The sequence below is a fragment of the Schistocerca serialis genome, chromosome 8, assembly GCF_023864345.2.
Source record: "Schistocerca serialis cubense isolate TAMUIC-IGC-003099 chromosome 8, iqSchSeri2.2, whole genome shotgun sequence".
NCBI classification, from domain to species: Eukaryota; Metazoa; Arthropoda; class Insecta; order Orthoptera; family Acrididae; genus Schistocerca; species Schistocerca serialis.
In genome coordinates, this window is record NC_064645.1 from 276,329,181 (window position 1) to 276,348,210 (window position 19,030).

General features: G+C 42.3%; 1 protein-coding gene across 1 annotated transcript in view; it reads left to right on the plus strand.

Moving 5' to 3' along the window:
* LOC126416421 (uncharacterized) overlaps positions 1 to 18,339 on the plus strand; it is a 68,380-nt gene extending 50,041 nt beyond the window's left edge. Inside the window, exons 6-7 of the mRNA XM_050084140.1 lie at positions 14,629 to 14,790; positions 18,214 to 18,339. Of these exons, the coding sequence (XP_049940097.1) occupies positions 14,629 to 14,790; positions 18,214 to 18,270 (219 nt within the window). The 3' untranslated portion in view covers positions 18,271 to 18,339. The remainder of the gene's footprint in view (positions 1 to 14,628; positions 14,791 to 18,213) is intronic.
* Positions 18,340 to 19,030: the final 691 nt, after the last annotated feature.

A 19,030-nucleotide genomic window follows, 5' to 3' on the forward strand; every position in this document is an offset into this window, starting at 1 on the left:
ATGCTGAGGGAGACGAGACAGTGTCTGTGGGAAAGAGGCGGAAAAGTAATAAATGCTGGAAGACAGTAAACAGTAGTTGTGGCATAGAAAGAGGGAGGGAGACGATAGCTGTGTGAGAGAAAAGTAGGGACACTGTGCCAGAGGAACATAGTTCACAGTGACGAAACAGTGCTAGGAAATGATGAAGGAGATAGTGCCAGTGGCAGAGGAGTATAGAGAATGAGAAAGTGGATGTGGATGAGAGCCAGTAATAATGAGAGACACAATATCTAACAGTGAGAAGCGACTTAAAGCGATGGACTAGTGGTAGTGAGCGAGGTACAGTTAGGGGAGCTTGTCTGAGTGAAAGATGAGTTGCATGCTAAAAGCAGCGAGAATATGTTTGCACGTCAAAATTTTTGAAACTGCTGAGAAAGGTAGAATGAGGTGTCTGGTACCCCAATCTTTGAATAAAGAAGAGCATATTCGGTTTTTTTGTGCTCCGATAGGAGCATTTTTCTGCTAGTTTTATATTTATGAATGCTATAAGCCTGCAACAGTTCGTGTGGAATTATTTAATGAGTTTGATTTAATGTTTCATTTCTATTGTTTATCGTACCTTTAAGCTGTTGAAGCTTCTAGGCTGCTTGGAGAAATATCTCCTTACAAATACAAGGTGTTTAAAACTGACACCAAAACTAAGCAGCTGGACATAATGAGCACCTTTGGTTATCTTACCCTGACCATGTACACAATATGATCTTTGAGCCCAGCATTTTATCTTTATGAGGAACTTCAGTGGCTCTGACATTTCAAGTTGTTATTAGCTGTAGGCCCTTGAGAACTGCAGAATCCTTAGGAATGAGACAGCTGTTCATTTAAAGCAAAGTAATGGCTCTCACTCAAACTGTACGTGTAAGGAAGGCATAAGGGGTTATTTAGACTAGATGACCATATCAGTTACAACAAATGTAATTCTTAAGAGAGAAACGCTAAGCAGATCAGACTCCGAACTACTATCTGTACTTGTAAACCATGAGGTAAGAAAACTGTCAACAAAGAGTGCCGCCTGTCCCCTACCCATTGGTGCTCCCCCTGACCGTCTCTTTCTTTCCATCCCATCCCTTCCAGCCCTGGCAGGTTATACTCTTCATCATGTCTGCTCTGTCTCGTACAGTGGTTTTTAAGTGTCGTCGTTCTGGAGTGTTTTTATTCTGTGGCCAACATTTAACTTGTGCATGTGACTTCAGCGTTTTTTTATGTGCTGTGCACATAGCCCACTGTGTTTTTTTTACCTTTATGTGTACTTTTTTTAACTGTCCCAAACGACAATCTGCGTGTATGTGTATATTTTAACCCCAAAATGTCTCCCCTTACTATGTTGTCATGTCTCCCTTTCTCGCCTTTTATATGCCTCGTGTTTCCTCTGTTTTATTAAATGTGTCACTCGGCTGAAGAGCAGTGGACTCTGCCGCTGCTAGCCCTCCCCTGCCCATATGGGGCAATGGGGTTAAAAAAAATACAAAGTATTTACCACAACATCTTACGGGACTACGTTATTTCATTACCAAGTGCTATTAAAGAAGAAACAAATCAGTACCTTGCAATACTACACATACTGGCAATTAAGCAAATATTTATGTACTCCATATTATAACATACCTTAGAGCTTCTATGCAATTAGGCACCGTAAAAACTAAAAACCTGCAGCAAACATTCATTGTCAAATACAAACTTTATCTCAACAGGGGACATTCATGAAAAACACACACTATTTCAAAAATGCACCAAATCCACAGTTTTAGAGATATGGCAGTGAAATTTTGTGCCATGCTGTACATATGCTGTACATAAAATTAACAAATTTACCATTTAGCTCCCTCGATTATAAACATTTAATTTTTTGTGAAATTTAAGAAATTTATTTTAAAAGAAATGTGTGTCTCTTTTTCTCAGAAACTACTTGAGAGATTTCTACAAATTTTTATCAGTTTAATCTCATTTGATATAATCAGTTTCTCTTGTGAAGTGTTTTGAATATATCGAAGAAGAGAATTTTAATAATTTTGTAAGTGTAATATAAAATTCATGCAAAATCCAAACTCTTTGCTCCATATCTGAGCTTACAATCAGAATTTCAAAATTTACTCTTGATACAACATTATCTGGGTTTACATAAGTGTACAAAACTTCATAATTCTAACCTTCATACATTCTGAGAAAAGATATTTAAACTTTAAAAAACATAAGTAGCAGGAAATGCAGTTTAAAAATCATCTTAACGTTTTTTCCTTATGTCAGCTATTCAGAAGGACCCAGATTTGTACTCAGGGTCCTCTTATCCTTCAAGGCTTCTCTTCTAGTTTCTTATTTTTTACATTCTTTCCATTACCAGGTATTTAACTGACTTTTCAGATGCAGAGAGGCGCTGTAAATATATTTTTCTCGATATCTCTCGAGTGAAATTTCCTATTTTAAATCCTGTTCTCTGTAATACCTTCATCCACCCTACGTTTGTATCATTAAATACAAGAACGACATCGTAAGTTGCAATTATGACAACTGTAGCCAATGAAAGTATGGTTTTGGTCATCGTTTCCGTATGAGTGAATTTAGAGACTCAGTAGGATTCTGAGTTTTGCCATTAACACACATTTTTGGAAGTCACAGATAATTTATAAAACCACCCTTCTAGATGTAACCTGTGCAAGTCTGCTTGAAGGTAATTCAAGGAATCATCACTTTACTGAGCGGTTACTGATTTACCAGAAGCAGAAAGCTGTTGTTGGCGACTGGAAGAATTACAGAATTATGATTAAAAAATCATTAAAATTCTCTTCTTCCACAAAGAGAGCAGAGCTGGTCTATGGCATATGCCGTATTAATCGTATTTGCATGACATAAGGGTAAAAAGGTGGCTTGGGTGGTTTTAATTTTTTGAAAAGATTTTGAGCCATCAATCACTACATTTATCACTAACCGTACAGAAGAAAAAGAATTGAATTTTAGTTACACAAAGGTACAAATTGTCTTTAAAAAACGATGCAGGACCATGGACCGTTTGCAATTCTGTAACGAAATTTTAGAATTGAGGTGTGATGTAAATTATCAAATTGCCTAGGATTAATAGGTTTCGAGAAATCTTTTGACACAGTCTTAACAGTACCTACGAGGTGCGACAATAAAATAATGAGACTGATTTTCCTTGCAAGATGCGGCAACCCTGCAGGCTTGCATAGGCACAATATCTTTGACCTACGTCTATAAGCTGCTTCTAGTCCAAGCGCGACATCGATGCAGCTGCTCAGTTGTGCGTTGTGCTGTAATAAGTTAACATGTGTTTGTGTCTCTCGTCATGGAAATGGAACCGCATAATATTGCACAATGGTATGCCATTTCTTTTTGCATTAAATTAGGTGAAAACGCGACAACTTACGGTAAGCTTCAGAAGGCTTACGGAGACAAGAACTCAAGTTTTTCGTTGGCATTAAATGTTTAGTGAAGGCAGAACGAATATTGAAGATGAAGACCATAGTGGACGATCATCAACCTCACGGACGGATGTCAACTTGGACAGGGTGCGTGAGCTCGTACGATCTAATCGAAGAATATCCGTGAAAATGATTACAGAAGAACTGAACATCAATCGAGAAATGGTTCGTCTAATAATAACTGAAGATCTTGGTATGAGAAAGATTTGTGCAAAAATGGTCCCCAGAAATCACACACCACAACAGCGAGAAACACGGAATTTTTAACCTCAAAACAAATTTCACTACTGCCACAGCCACCTTATTCACCAGATATCGCTCCGTGCGACTTTTTTCAATTTCCAAGAGTCAAAACGGCGGTCAAGGGACACCATTTTCAAACAACACAAGATGCCCAAAAAGCTGTGACGAGGGTCTTGGAGGATATTACAGAAGATGAGTTCCAGAAATGTTACCATTAATGGCAGAAGCGCTGGAAAAAGTGTTTGCATTCAGAAGGGAACTACTTTGAAGGAGACAACACTAAACTTGACTAAAACGGTAAGCAACATTTTTTTTCGCATCAGTCTCATTACTTTATTGTCGCACCTCGTATAGTTGTAGCCCACGAGAAGCAAGGCATTAGAAGTTAGTAATTGAGAGGTCAGGTAAGGAAATTGCCCTTAACCAAATGCAGTTTCAGCAGCCATAGAATAGGCTAATAGTCGAGATCCCTAAACCTGAGAAAAGAAGAATAATTGTGTGGTAAGACTACATATCCGAACCATCCTAACTTTCTTGATGACATTTTACTGTTTACCGTTCATGCAGATAGACTCTTAAAACCAGTAGAATAACTTATTTTCATTCTATAATATCGTACGAAATAATGTTCTGGGTAATTCATCCTTAAGAAGGAACGTTTTCATTGGTCAGCATACTGTAAGAATAAAATGTGATGCTCAGTCACAATCAGTTGTAGATATCTATCGACAGTCAGAAATTTTGGCTACTGATTCACAGCTTATTTATTCCCTCACGAAGTGTGTTATAATTAAGCCATTGCAGCTCAAAAGGAACAATGGTAGTGTATAATGGGCATTGAAATGAAAACGAGACAGATATAAAAAAGTATGTAAACTGTTTATTATTTCAAAAGTAATCGCCATAACTGTTAATGCGTTGATCCCACCGTGTGACAAGATGCTCAAAGCCTCTATGAAATAATGTTTGCAGTTGCCTGCGGACCCATGATTATAATCAAGCGTACATCTTCGTGCGAAGTAAATCGATGGCCGCGAATGTTTCTTCAGGGTTCCAAAAAATATGGAAATCACATGGGGAGGGATCGGGACCGGAAGGAGGGATGTGAAAGAGCTTCCTGACGAAACGGCTAGAACGTAGTCGAGACGACTACCTGGGTTGCATGTGAGACGGTATTACCCTGCAACAGAATTATATCCTCCGTCAACCGGCTGTTCGTCATTTTCTGGATCGCAGTGTTGCAATTAACGCACATAGGTACGCGGATACTTTGCAGAAATTTAGCACTCCAAGTCCAAACGCCAAGGACTGTTGATTGACGGCATCCTTCTGTTACAGGATAATGCTTAACCATATGTTGCCAAGGTTGTTTCGACTATGTTGCAGACGTTTTGCTACACATCGTCCATACACTCCCCATCTCTCGCCATTCAATTTCCATAATTTGGACCCCTCAAGAAAGACATTCGCGACCATCGATTCAATTCGAAGAGGTGCACGGCTGGGTATGATCATGGTTGAGTACACAATCACAAACATTTTTCCGTGAAGGCGTAAATGTATTAACAATTATAGGGATTATTTTTTAAATAATAAACAGTTTGTTTACTTTTTTCCATCTGCTTCGTTTTCTGGGGGGGGGGGGAGGTGGGGAGGGTGGGGGGGGGGGGGGTTTGAACTACCCGTCCAAAAAGCTGGAAATTTCATTGAGTTAAGATATGATCCTGCATTTAGCTACGCTGAAAATGTAACCGGTAAATATTTGAATAAATGATAGATAAAATGTGACGCTGAAAGCATTGTACAGGTGGCATCTTCCCCTGATGGCCGGGTAATACGCCACCTATACCGAGGGAAGACGCAACTGTGTGAAAGGAACAAAATCAGTGAATCAGTTAAGTATAACGCAACGTAACAAATTTATTTTGATTATGAAAAGTACCAACAAGAATAATCTGGCAGTCAGCAGTTGGTTATCGCTAGATTAAGGCTTTCCTTTGTTATTCAGGATTACCTGGTTCATGGATTGCCATTTCCTCACTCCTGATGGAATCATTTCTTTATCGAATATATCAGATCCAGTCACATTTGGGTCCTTTTTTGTCGTAAAAGGAGCCCTACAAGCAAGACAAATATCATCTTCGCTGTCATTCCCTTCATTTGTGTTACTGAATTTTAAAGATTCATCATTGCTTGAAGATCAGCTGCTTGGTGATTTCGGCTTCCTCCTGTACAGAATACGGCGTTTTGATCAATTCTTTTGTGCTTTGTGTTTCGTTTGCTGTCTTTTTGGAATGCTCGTTAGAGTCTCTGAAATTTGCGTTTGGCCTAGCTGCTGGAGCTTAAGGAAAATGACTTTTGTCATGAAAAGAGGAATTATTTCATTGTTCTCCACGTCTTCTGGATGGTTCAAGTGGTTCAAATGGCTCTGAGCACTATGGGACTTAACATCTGTGGTCATCAGTCCCCTAGAACTTAGAACTACTTAAACCTAACTAACCTAAGGACATCACACACATCCATGCCCGAGGCATGCCCGAGCGGTCACGCGGTTCCAGACTGAAGCGCCTAGAACCGCACTGCCACACCGGCCGGCTTCTGCATGGTCTCGCAGCACTTCTGGTCTCGCCAATTGCTCTGCGGGGTATTGAAAAAAACGTGGTCTGGGATTTTGGATGGGTCATGTGGATAAAGCCCATAGGCCGAAAATCAAGAAGCGCCATTATCCACAGCTGCAGTACGATGCCATGTAGAACTCAATACTTGTCCAGAGAGCAGACAAGTTAAGTGTACAACTTGAATGGTTGTGAACCGAATTGTTGATAGCCTTTTGCCAAAATGATTTTAAAAACTTGAAGAAGCACGATCTAGGGGTTGCAAGTATTGCGTAGTACGGCTAGGTAGGCAGAAGAGAATAATCTTATTCTCACCTGCAAAATTAAGAAGACTGACATCAGAAAAATTAGCAACGTTTTGTCAGATTCCCTCCCAGAAATTAAGTGACTGTTGAGCCACACATCTGTATTCACATTTGTAGACGTGTCGCTCATTTCGATATGGGAACCTGGAGGCATACGGTCTTAAACATTCAGGTTTTTGCCTTTCCCTTTAAATATGCGGTAGGCCTGAAAGAATTTCGTTTCGGCATAGCAGCAAGCTACTAGGGATATGGATCGCCTTTTTCTGCCGACGTTACGTGATGGACGTCTTTGGAACCTATCGCGGCAAGAACTTTCCGAGGTTCATTGTTCAGCTGATGTCCACATTCGTCCATGAGATAAATTTTCGCAGGCTACGGAAACAACTTGTTCTCCAGGAAGGTATGTAACAAGAGGGAGAATCAGCTCTCAGCCTTTTCTCGATACATTCCCAACCCTCTTACAATGGATATATACTGGGGGCGTCCCTTACAAGAACAGTGGGACGCCTTTACGAGAATAGATTCAACCAGTCATAGCTTACCATCTTGCTCTCTTTATTGAATCGATTAAGTATTCCTTTTCTCTTCGCAAATCACTACGCCAACCACCGAATTGGTTTTGGCGATGGTGGTCATCCCGCGAATTGCAGTCGTCGGATACAGTAGACAAATTTGCTTTCATTTTAATCAGCAAGATCTTCAGAAGGAATGTGCAATATGAATTAGGATATGTACTTTATTGTTTCTAAAATTCCAGTGTCTGCAGTAACGACAAAGTTGGTGCCACTGTTGATTTTATGATATATTCTTACCTGTGGGGCCTGGTCCTAGTTTGGTGAAATTTTTGTTTACCATTCTCCCTTTAGGATTCTGTATAGTAGGTGGTAGAGTTTCGATGCATCGCACAAGGACATCTTCCTACAGTTAACATCTCGTGCAGCCAGTACGACTTAAGCTTCTGACATTGAAGCTCTGTTTTTCTCTCTCACTGACGGTGCATGATAGGTTACCCTAAAGGTAAATTAAAGGTTTACACGTGAGTTACTGCTTACTGTATACCTTAAGTAAAACAATCACGATGGAAAGTGTGAGGGTAAGAGGAACTGTCAATAACTGCTACACGACGGTGGAGGCAAGTATGCTGACACCTCTGGATAATGAGGGTAAATAACCGCATCGCCGGTTGCGATGACGTTATGTCCAGCTTAATTACAACCGTTTTAGAAGCCTCAGTCTTGGTGTCTTATCATCCCGGCTGCATCTCAGATTCTGACGGAATGACACTCTGGATAGTTATGGGATAAATTGGTTGGCGAATCGTGATGTGCTGCCTGCTGCCGTGAGAAGCCCTAGCCAGCCGGCTGGATTGGAACTTAGCCACTACAGGCTGACACAGTTGTTTGGTGACCACCGCTATTAAGATGTAGACGAATCTGAGCCTTCCCCTGGTAAAGGGAGGTACGAAGTGACTGGAAACCTGTCTACTAGCTGTTGGCTGAGACGTCTGAGTGCCGACCCCTGGCTGTAGGTAGTGCCGCGTGCTTGGCTGTACACTGTGCTGCTGATTTAGGTCGTGGGCTTCCACCTTCAGCACACCCGTCGTCCGTGATATGCTCTTGGCCGCTGCTTACAGACACGTCAGTCTTTGAGAGTGCTGGAATTGGCCGCCCTAGCTGCCGGTGAGCCTCAGTAGACTTGCTCCTACATATTCCTGTTCCTGCTACGTGCACTTCATCGCCACTGGGTACTGACCGGCAGAGCGGCCGCAAACAACGCAGCGCTGTGTCCACATTCCTTGTCACAGTCGAGTGTATGAATCAACATGCCATTGTAAAACTTTTTTGTTTATTTATAGACGGAATCACATTCTTACGACACAGTCATAACCGGTTTCGGCCATACAATGACCATCTTCAAATTCTAAAACAACATAAAGAAAATTTATATTAAAACCTAAAAATAAGTGCAATATTTACCCAGGCTTATTAGTAATCTAACTGAATGTATGCGAAATACATAGAGTTCATATCTAAAGGCGGCATACAGTGAACACAGGTTCATGCGCTGTCAAACTAGCTATAAAATGTAAAACACCACCGGCCGCGGTGGCCACGCGGTTCTAGGCGCTTCACTCCGGAATTGCGCGACTGCTACGGTCGCAGGTTCGAATTCTGCCTCGGGCATGGATGTGTGTGATGTCCTTAGGTTAGTTAGGTTGAAGTAGTTCTACGTTCTAGGGGACTGGTGACCTCAGATGTTAAGTCCCATAGTGCTCAGAGCCATTTGAACTATTTTTTAGGAAACGCTTCCAACAACCATTTTTTGTAAAACACCCGTCTTATACAGATATAAAAATTTGTTAGATTTTGTTCACACTTTTTGCACTAGATGCGCGCGTCCTCTATAAAACAGTCTTTATTTTTCAAAAGACTGAAATATGACAAATTTACTATTAATTACTATTAATATTTTAGTCAAATGTATAAGGAATTTAAAATTACATAACACATCGTTAAATCAATGAAATAGCATTTCAGAATAAGGAGAAATCATTGCATAGATAAAAATAGTTGTAGCACTTGTTGAGTGTCTTTCTGACGCCCGATGGCGCTGTATTTCCGGCTACTGCCTGTTTATGCCGCTGTCCATTGGTACGGCAGGGACGACACGGGCAGGACGACCTCTGCTGCAGGTGGATGCCACAAGGTTCAAATGGCTCTGAGCAATATGGCACTTAACTTCTGAGGTCATCAGTCCCCTAGAACTTAGAACTACTTAAATCTAACTAACCTAAGGACATCACACACATCCATGCCCGAGGCAGGATTCGAACCTGCGACCGTAGCGGTCGCGCGGTTCCAGACTGTAGCGTCTAGAACCGCTTGGCCACACCGACCGGCGGATGGCACAAGGTTTCTCCTTGTTCTGAAATGTTATTTCACTGATTTAGCGATCTGTTCTGTAATTTAAAATTTTATATACTTTTGACCTAAATATTAATAGTAAATTTGTCATATTTAGGCTTTTGAAAAATAAAGACTATCTTATAGAGGACGCGCGCATCTAGCGCAAAGAGGGTGAACAAAATCTAACAAATTTTTATATTTATATAAGACCGGTGTTTTACATTTTATTGCTAGTTTGACAACGCATGAACCTGTGTTCAGTGTATGCCGCCTTTAGGTATGAACTCTATGTATTTCGCATAAATTCAGTTAGATTACTAATAACCCTGGTTAAATATTGCACTTATTTTAGGTTTTAATATTAATTCTCTTTTGTATTGATTTAGAATCTGAAGACGGTCACTGTATGGCCGAAACCGGTTATGACTGTGCCATCAGAATGTGATTGCGTCTATAAGTAAACAAAAATTTTTTTACAAAATATTCAACCAGTCACTGCATTGACAAAATATCTTTTTTTCAAACATTCCTTTGGCTGTGCCACAGAACACAATCCGTACATACTGTAAAAATACAAATAATAAACTCGATTCCAGATAATGCTGTTCCACTGACACCTTAGAGCGTATGCTAGCCACCCAAGCAAGCTCCTGATTTCAACCTCCTGCGCCAGTAACGTTACCTCCTCAACTACTCAGCCCCAATGTCTATTAAAAGCCCTGATCCGAGGGGTGACCACTACAGCTGATGTCAAGAAGTGGGCCTCACGCTGAAGCTACAACTAGCATCAGAAGTGGCTGATCACTGTGACAACTGGTGGCCTAAAATGGGTCTCACACCACCGGTTTTACAGCTGACACAGCTACGCCTGTCGCCAGTTTCTGTATCACCATCATCACCACGGCAGGTTCACTCATCTTGCAGCCACATCCCGTAGAATGCAGGACAGTGTGTGAGAAACATTTTGTTTACCTTTTAACTGGCCGTGTTCATTGTGTAATTTGTTGAGCATGGTGGACTGTGGGAACATTCATTCTAATCTAAAACTACCTCTTATACACCTGTGGAAACCTCATCACTTGTCTGTTTAAATTATAACTGTCGTGAGTTATATTTAACACCTGTCAGGTGCGCATTTTGCAGTCTTTCTGGGCACAAGTTGCCATACACGTAGGCTGTTCCAGTAATACGTTTCACTTATCGATGTTTGGTTCATTTGGCACGATATTATAGGGAATGTAAGTGGACTATGATACATTGTGAGAACTAGAGTTGTGTTTGTATACTTTGTAGAGTGAATATGGTGTCATTCCCTTTCGTATTGTGTATTTCCCTATAGTTTGAGCAGTAACGGATGTTGACAGAAAAACACATCGCTAGTACGAGTGACTGTATTGTCGCTGTGATGGAGCAGATTGTTAGGCTACAAACAGCACTCGAACAGAAAGCTGGGGAATTAAAACATTACAAGGACCACGCAGAGGCACTGCATGCTGAGGAGCAACAAGTACTTGGACAAATTGACGACGTTAGGACTATACCGAGAGCACGCTCTCCTTCCAACGAGAGTGCAGACGCAAACTTGATATCACCTTCTTCTGGCAAGGCAACAGAGATCACAACTGCGTTTGTCAATGAAGTGTCAGCACCAGCTTAGTTGTGCGATTGGTCTGTCGAAATTTGCTTTCAGTGACCAATTTGCAGTTGACTAGAGAGACTAAGGCATGAGACCTTTCGGAATGCACTAAAATTCAAACAGCCAGCTGAGGGGTCACGACAGCAAAATCACAAGCAGAACAACACTCGCTTCTTGTGGGAAAAATTGAAAACGGATTGTCACACGTTTGGAAGAGACAGATGTAGCGATTAGGGAACGTGGTGACTGCCAAATTTTAGCATTAGTAATTAAATGTTGCAGATGTGGAAGTGAGGGCCACGTCCAACAACACTGTCGTCAGCCGGAATGCTACGATAGTGAACAAGTAAGTCACAATGCACGTGGTTCCAGGAGTAAGAAACAGGAATGATGTGTGGAACGATGTCACTGAGGACGGGAATGGCATCAGATAGTATTTTCGGACGAATCCAGGTTAAGTTTGTTTGAAAATGATGGATGCATTTTGATTCGCCACAAACAGGGGGGAGCGGCATTACAGTGACTACATTCTCACAAGACATACAGTGCTATCTCAAGGCCTTGTGATGTCGGGTACTATTGAGTACAACCTCAAATCACAGTTGGGTGAATGTCCTGGGCACTGTGACCAATGTGACCTAAGTGAATGATATCCTGCGACCCCTAGGCATAGCCTTTCTGTACGACACCCCAGGTGCCATTCTTCAGCAAGACAATGCACGACCATATGTTCTGCACGAAGATGTAACTTCTTGGTGCCAGAGGATATCAGCCTTTTGCCCTGGCCTACCAGATCCCCTGATTTGACACCAATAGAAAATGAATGTATATGGTGAAACGACGGGTGCAGTACCAACCACCACAGATGAACTTTGGAACCAGATGAATGCAGCATGGATGGCTATGCCATAGCATGCCATTTGCGCCTTATGCGCGTCGATGTCATCACGCGTGGAACAAGTTTTCAGGGCACATGCTGAAACGAGGTGACGCAAATGCAAAGGAATTCGAGACACTGGCTGCCACTGGGCATTGATTTAATTCAGTGGACAAGGTTAACATTTGTCCCTGACCGGAATTCGATCCCAGAAATAAATGACACCACATTATATGATTCGGATGAATCACTGGTCCTTCACACTGAAAATGTAATACTCAGGGATACTGAAATGTGAAGTGACTGAAGCCAGTTGTGGTTGCTCCAATCGCTGGAGATATTCTTTAGAATGCGATGTATCATGCTAGAATCTGGGAACACGACGTTAAGCTCGGAAGATGTATTTGTCCTGCGATAGATAGGCATAAAGGGACATTATTGTGAGATTACACAATTGCAAAGGAATCATCAGAGGCAGTAGTCTTCAATAAATATCTAGCAGTACGCATACAGAGCAATTTTAAGTAGAACGATCAAATAAAAGTAGCTGCAGGTAAGGTAGGTGCTAGACTGAGATTCATTGGAAGAATTCTCAAAGAGTCGTCCACGTAGAAGGGAAATAGCTTACAAAACCCTCATTCGACTGATACTTGAAACTGCACGGCAGTCTGGGATCCGTACCAGGTAGAATTGGTAGAGGAAGTGAGAGGAACCTATGAAGAGCAACACGTTCTGTTACAGTTTCATTTAGTAAGGGCGAATTAGTCACGTAGGTGCTAAGCCAGCTCCAGTGGCAGACGCTGTGAGGGATCGGAAACGACAGAGGCGTTCTGTTTCACAGTGTGGTGTCCTCTTAAATTGGAGAGTCAACCATTGTATTGCTTACTTCTACGTATAGCTCGCGAAAGGCCCACGAGTATAAAATGAGAGGTTCGAGCTGATGCAGAAGCTTACCAACCACTGTTCTTCTCGCGGACCATTCGCGACTGAAACAGGAAATGTGGTACATGAGTACTCTTCGCTACACACTGTTCGGTGGCTTTCTGCGTGTACATGTGCACTACTGGCCATTAAAATTGCTACACCACGAAGATGACGTGCTACAGACGCGAAATTTAACCGACAGGAAGAAGATGCTGCGATATGTAAATTATCAGCTTTTCAGAGCATTCACACAAGGTTGGCGCCGGTGGTGACACCTACAACGTGCTGACATGAGGAAAGTTTCCAACCGATTTCTCGTACACAAACAGCAGTTGACCGGCGTTGCCTGGTGAAACGTTATTGTGATGCCTCGTGTAAGGAGGAGAAATGCCTACCATCACGTATCCGACTTTGATAAAGGTCGGATTGTAGCCTATCGCGATTGCGGTTTATCGTATCGCGACATTGCTGCTCGCGTTGGTCGAGATCCAATGACTTTTAGCAGAATATGGAATCGGTGGGTTCAGGAGGGTAATAGGGAACGCCGTGCTGGATCCCAACGGCGTCGTATCACTAGCAGTCGAGATGACAGGCATCTTATCCGCATGGCTGTAATGGATCGTGCAGCCACGTCTCGATCCCTGAGTCAACAGATGGGGACGTTTGTAAGACAACAACCATCTGCACGAACAGTTCGACGACGTTTGCAGCAGCATGGACTATCACGTCGGAGACCATGGCTGCGGTTACCCTCGACGCTCCATCACAGACAGGAGCTCCTGCGATGGTGTACTCAACGACGAACCTGGGTGCACGAATGGCAAAACGTCATTTTTTCGGATGAATCCACGTTCTGTTTACATCATCATGAATGTCACATCCGTGTTTGGCGACATCGCGGTGAACGTACATTGGAAACGTATATTCGTCATCTCCATACTGGCGTATCACCCGACGTGATGGTAGGGGGTGCCATTGGTTACACGTCTCGGTCACCTCTTGTTCGCATTGACGACACTTTGAACAGTGGACGTTACATTTCAGATGTGTTTCGACCCGTGGCTCTAGCCTTCATTCGAACCCTGCGAAACCCTTCATTTCAGCAGGATAATGCACGACCGCATGTTGCAGGTCCCGTACGGGCCTTTCTGGATACAGAAAATGTTCGACTGCTGCCCTGGCCAGCAAATTCTCCAGATCCCTCACCAATTGAAAACGTCTGTTCAATGGTGGCCGAGCAACTGGCTCGTCACAATACGCCAGTCACTACTTTTGATGAACTGTGGTATAGTGTTGAAGCTGCATGGGCAGCTGTACCTGTACACGCCATCCAAGCTCTGTTTGACTCAATGTCCAGGCGTATCAGGCCGTTATTATGGCCATATGTGGTTGTTCTGGGTACTGATTTCTCAGGATCTATGCACCCAAATTGTGTGAAAATGTAATCACGTGTCAGTTCTAGTATAATATATTTGTCCAGTGAATACCCGTTAAGCATCTGCATTTCTTCTTGGAGTAGCAATTTTAATGGCCAGTAGTGTAGATGAATATACTTAAAATATTTTATGCATTTGTAACATAGTGTTATTGTCGTATGTGGTTATTCTTACTCTACGGAAGAGATAATTGTGAGCACTGGTCTGGTGCTTCAGTGCGAGAATCTGACGCTGGCGGTATACGACGCGGCTACGTCACTACACGAATGCTCCACATCCATCAAACGGTCGCTCCTGCTGCTCATGCTGAGATCTCAGCGGCCGCTGTGCATCAGTGCCGCCGGATTCTTCCCTCTCTCCAGGGAGTCCTTCGTGGCGGTGAGCATATTTCTTCGTGTGTACAACCACAAAAATCCCTCGACTCTTGATAATGTTATAGAATTAGTTGTGCGCCAGTACAGGGAGACACAACGAAATGTCATCTTTTGAAATCGCTAGTAGTGTTGCTGCAGGAATCACTCCCGAACAAGGACTGCGATTTTTGCACAGTCTCACCGTTTTAACAGGTCTATTCACGGAGCAGAGAAATAGAACGGTTGTAGGTAAATAATAATGTTAAGTGCATACACGGTCAAGTCACACTAACGAGCCAACTGGCTATGTTCGACGTCAACGTGCAAAAATCGCTCATTCAGCAGTACTAGGAGTGGTGGGTATATAATGCGTGTTGGGTCGCGGAAAACAGTGCAATCGTTGTCATAATGTGGAAACGGAGCTGTTTATCTGCCGTATAAAAGTGCATGATCGTTGGCTTTCGGGCGAAAGGTGGAAGCATTTCCGAAACGGTTAAGTCTGTTAACATTCGCGTGCCGCCATGGTTGAAGAATCCGCGGATGACAAAATGGCGCTATCCAAAACCGGCGCCGAAGCAATTGTTGTGCACCACGGAGCACAGATGACAGGTACGGAGCTGCGTACAGGCTAATAGACATGAAACTGCTGAGTAACTGAATGCACAACCGTTCAGCGGACGTTGCTCCCTAAGGGCCTCCGCAGCAGGAGTCTGGTCCATGCACCCATGCTGACTGCTGTTCATTAGCGACGAAGGCTGGATTTTGCATGCCGATACCGCAACTGCGCTCCCACTGAGTGGCGAAAGGTGGACTTTACAGAAAATCACATTTTATGCTCCATCGGACAGATGGCCGTCTGAAAGTAAACGCCCTGCAACAATGGTCGGAAGGGCCCAGGCCAAAGGAGGGAGCGTTATGGTCTGGGGAATGTTTTCGTGGCATTCTGTGAGTGATCTCGTCATTTTGGAAGGCAGAAGAGAAAAACACAAGTATGCATCCCTCCTAGGGGTCCATATCTACCCCTAAATGCAGTTTGTTTTTCTTCGGTACGTTGGCGTCCAGCAGCAGCACAGTGCAATTCGTACACAGCTCGCAGCGTACGTGCGTGGTTCGAAAAGCACCAGGATGAGTTTACCGTACTTCCATGGCCACAAAACTCTGCGGATTAAAACCCAGTCGAGAATCTGTTTATAGTACGAATTTGATATCTTTGATTAGTAGTAATCAAATCTTCAGGTGTTTTAGTCGTTATCCACGATGGCTAGATAAGCATTATGATCTTACAAATTTGCACACAGAGACTTAACGGAACGCATTCCTTCCAGTAACGAAATGTGCATATCTTACCTGTTCTCATGTATTCATGTTCATCAAAGAAAGTCAATGTCTGATATTACGTTCTGTTGTGTCTTAACCTGAAAGTCATCCATTTAGAATTCTCAAACTAATCATGTTAAACCATTTAATTACAAGGTGTACAACTCTGCTTCCGCCGTTTGCCGATAGGTGGAAACAACGGAAGTAGCTCTCGAAAGAAACAGATCGCAGACGTCAGGCAGGAAGCTAGGACCTCGATCAACAAACATCATCCGAACATTAACCGATTTGTGTCTGCATCGTAAAGTTGTTCTTGATTGAAAGTGTCAGTTTACGAGCCTAATTCTCGTCGTTTGCGAGAGGTGTTACTGTTTTGTTTCAGTATGAAGAAAACAGCGTCTGAGTCTCATCGAATGCTCTCAAGTACGTATGGTCAGGACGCTATTAGTGAAAGAACGTGTCGTGAATGGTTTCAACGCTTCAAGAACGGTGATTTTAACGTCGTAGACCGGCATAGTGGTTGAAGAGAGAATGGCTCTGAGCACTATGGGACTTAACTTCTGAGATCATCAGTCTCCTAGAACGTAGAACTATTTAAACATAACTAACCTAAAGACATCACACACATCCATGCCCGAGGCAGGATTCGAACCTGCGACCGTAGCGGTCGCGCGGTTCCAGACTGTAGCGCCTAGAACCACTCGGCCACTCCGGCCGGCGGAAGAGAGAATGTTTTCGAAGATGCAGAATTGGAGACATTGCTGAGTTAAGACTCGCGTCAAAGTCAAGAAGAATTGTCACAATTAATGAGAGTGACACAGCAAGCCATTTCAAAACGTTTCAGAAGAAGTAACTTGGGTCCCGTGTGAGCTGAAACCAAGAGACGTTGATCGGAGTTTGTGTGTTTGTGAACGGTTGCTTCAGAGGCAAAAACGGAAGGGATTTCTGCATCGCATTGTGACCGGGGACGAAAAAATGGGTTCATTACGATAACCCTAAACGCAAAAAATCATGGGGATATCCCGGCCATGCCTCCACGTCGACGGCCAAACCGAGTAAGATCATGCTCCGCATTTGATGGGACCAGCTCGGCGTCGTGCGCTATGAGGTGTTAAAACCAAGTGAAACAATCACAGGTGCTCGTTATCGAAAGCAATTAATGCGTTTGAGCAGAGCATTAAAAGACAAACGACTGCAATACAGCGAAAGGCACGATAAAGTGACTTTGCAACACGACAACGCTCGACCCCACGTTGCAAAAGAGGTCAAAACGTAATTGGAAACGTTAAAATGGGACGTCCTACCCCACCCGCCGTATTCTCCAGACATTGCTCCCTCTGACTATCACCTGTTTAGATCAATGGCGCATGGTCTGGCTGACGAACATTTCCGATCTCATGAAGAAGTCACAAATTGGATCGATTCGTGGATCACTTCGAAAGATGAACAATTTCTTCGACGCGGGATTCGTACACTGTCCGAAAGATGAGAGAAAGTAGTGACCAGCAATAGAAAATACTTTGAATGAAACTTGTGTAACCAAATTGTTTCATTAAAGCCTCAAATTCTGGGGAAAAACGGCGGAAGCAAAGTTGTACATCTTGTACATAAATGAGAGAAATAAGGTAGTGAAAAAGGATACAAAAAACTCTATGTCTACTCTTTCTATAACGTGAGATGTCTTTTTAGCTCGTAACCAGTGCATAAGAATCAAGTCGCCAATACAGCTCCGTTCGAAGTTTGTGCTGTAACGCATGTGAAATACTTTCACAGAGCCTCAGGTGTAAGGTGTAGAAGAGTTACACTCAACATTGTGATTCCGAATAAGAACTGATTTAATAAACATTTATGTTGATGCATCAGCTGCCCAAGTAGCATCAAAAGTAAAGGTTAGCAACAGACTGTGAACCACATAAACTTATAAATTTGTACCGTTTTCAGAGTTTTGTAAAATTTGGGCCAAGATGAATCAGCACTGTTATCAGGCTGTTATGTGAGGACACATGTGACTAATTTATTGCTTATATGTGTATGTTTTGTGTGGAACAGTATAATACAAACAACTGTCAAGCGGTGAAATGTGATTTATTTGTTTATTATAGGTGCTTACGAGCTATATCTTCTTTTTCAGATCCTAAACCTCTCTTACTCATTCTTCGCTATTCTTCGAAATTTCAAGGAAGATTAAAAATGGATGGACCTGCTTCTGCACTCGCTGCTGTTTTATTGTGATGTATATAAAGTAATACAGACTTGCAAACCTAGAAACAAGAATAGTTTATTTGTCTGTGAAAGCCACTACCACCACGAGAACAGAACAAATTTTAATAAATAAAGAGTACGACAAGAGTACCCATATGACCACTCTCCTTAATCTTTATGTTAATTACATTATCTTAAATTGGAGGCAACACATATGAAAAGTTATTAAAGTATCAAAAGACACGATGTTAAATATTTTACTCTATGTGGATGATACTATCGCAAGAAAAAGAAGACGACTAACAACATGTACTTTTCCACCTGAATTATCTTTGCAAACAATTAGATATTGAGAGTTCTAAAACCAAGACTAGAGTGATGACTTTCTGGGGCAAAAGTCCATACCGATACAAAAATCAGTGTGGATAATGTGATTTTAGGAAAAGCATCGTCTGTCACGTATATGGGACGTCACACTGGCCCAAACAGTAATAAAGGTCTAAATGTAAAATTGGCTAGAATTATGTTAGAAATAAATGTGGCAACTTTCATAGTGTATTTAGAAATAAGAACAGAAAATGAATAATAGTAAAATTTTATAGAACTATAGCTCTTCCAGCTCTTCTACTAAAAGAATATTAGCTAAAAACAAAGTAGAGAAATGAAATTTCTAAGAACCGCAAAAGTCTACTCAAAAACAGACCACACCGAAACTTAAAGAAGAGCGAAATGAAAGTAGAATAACC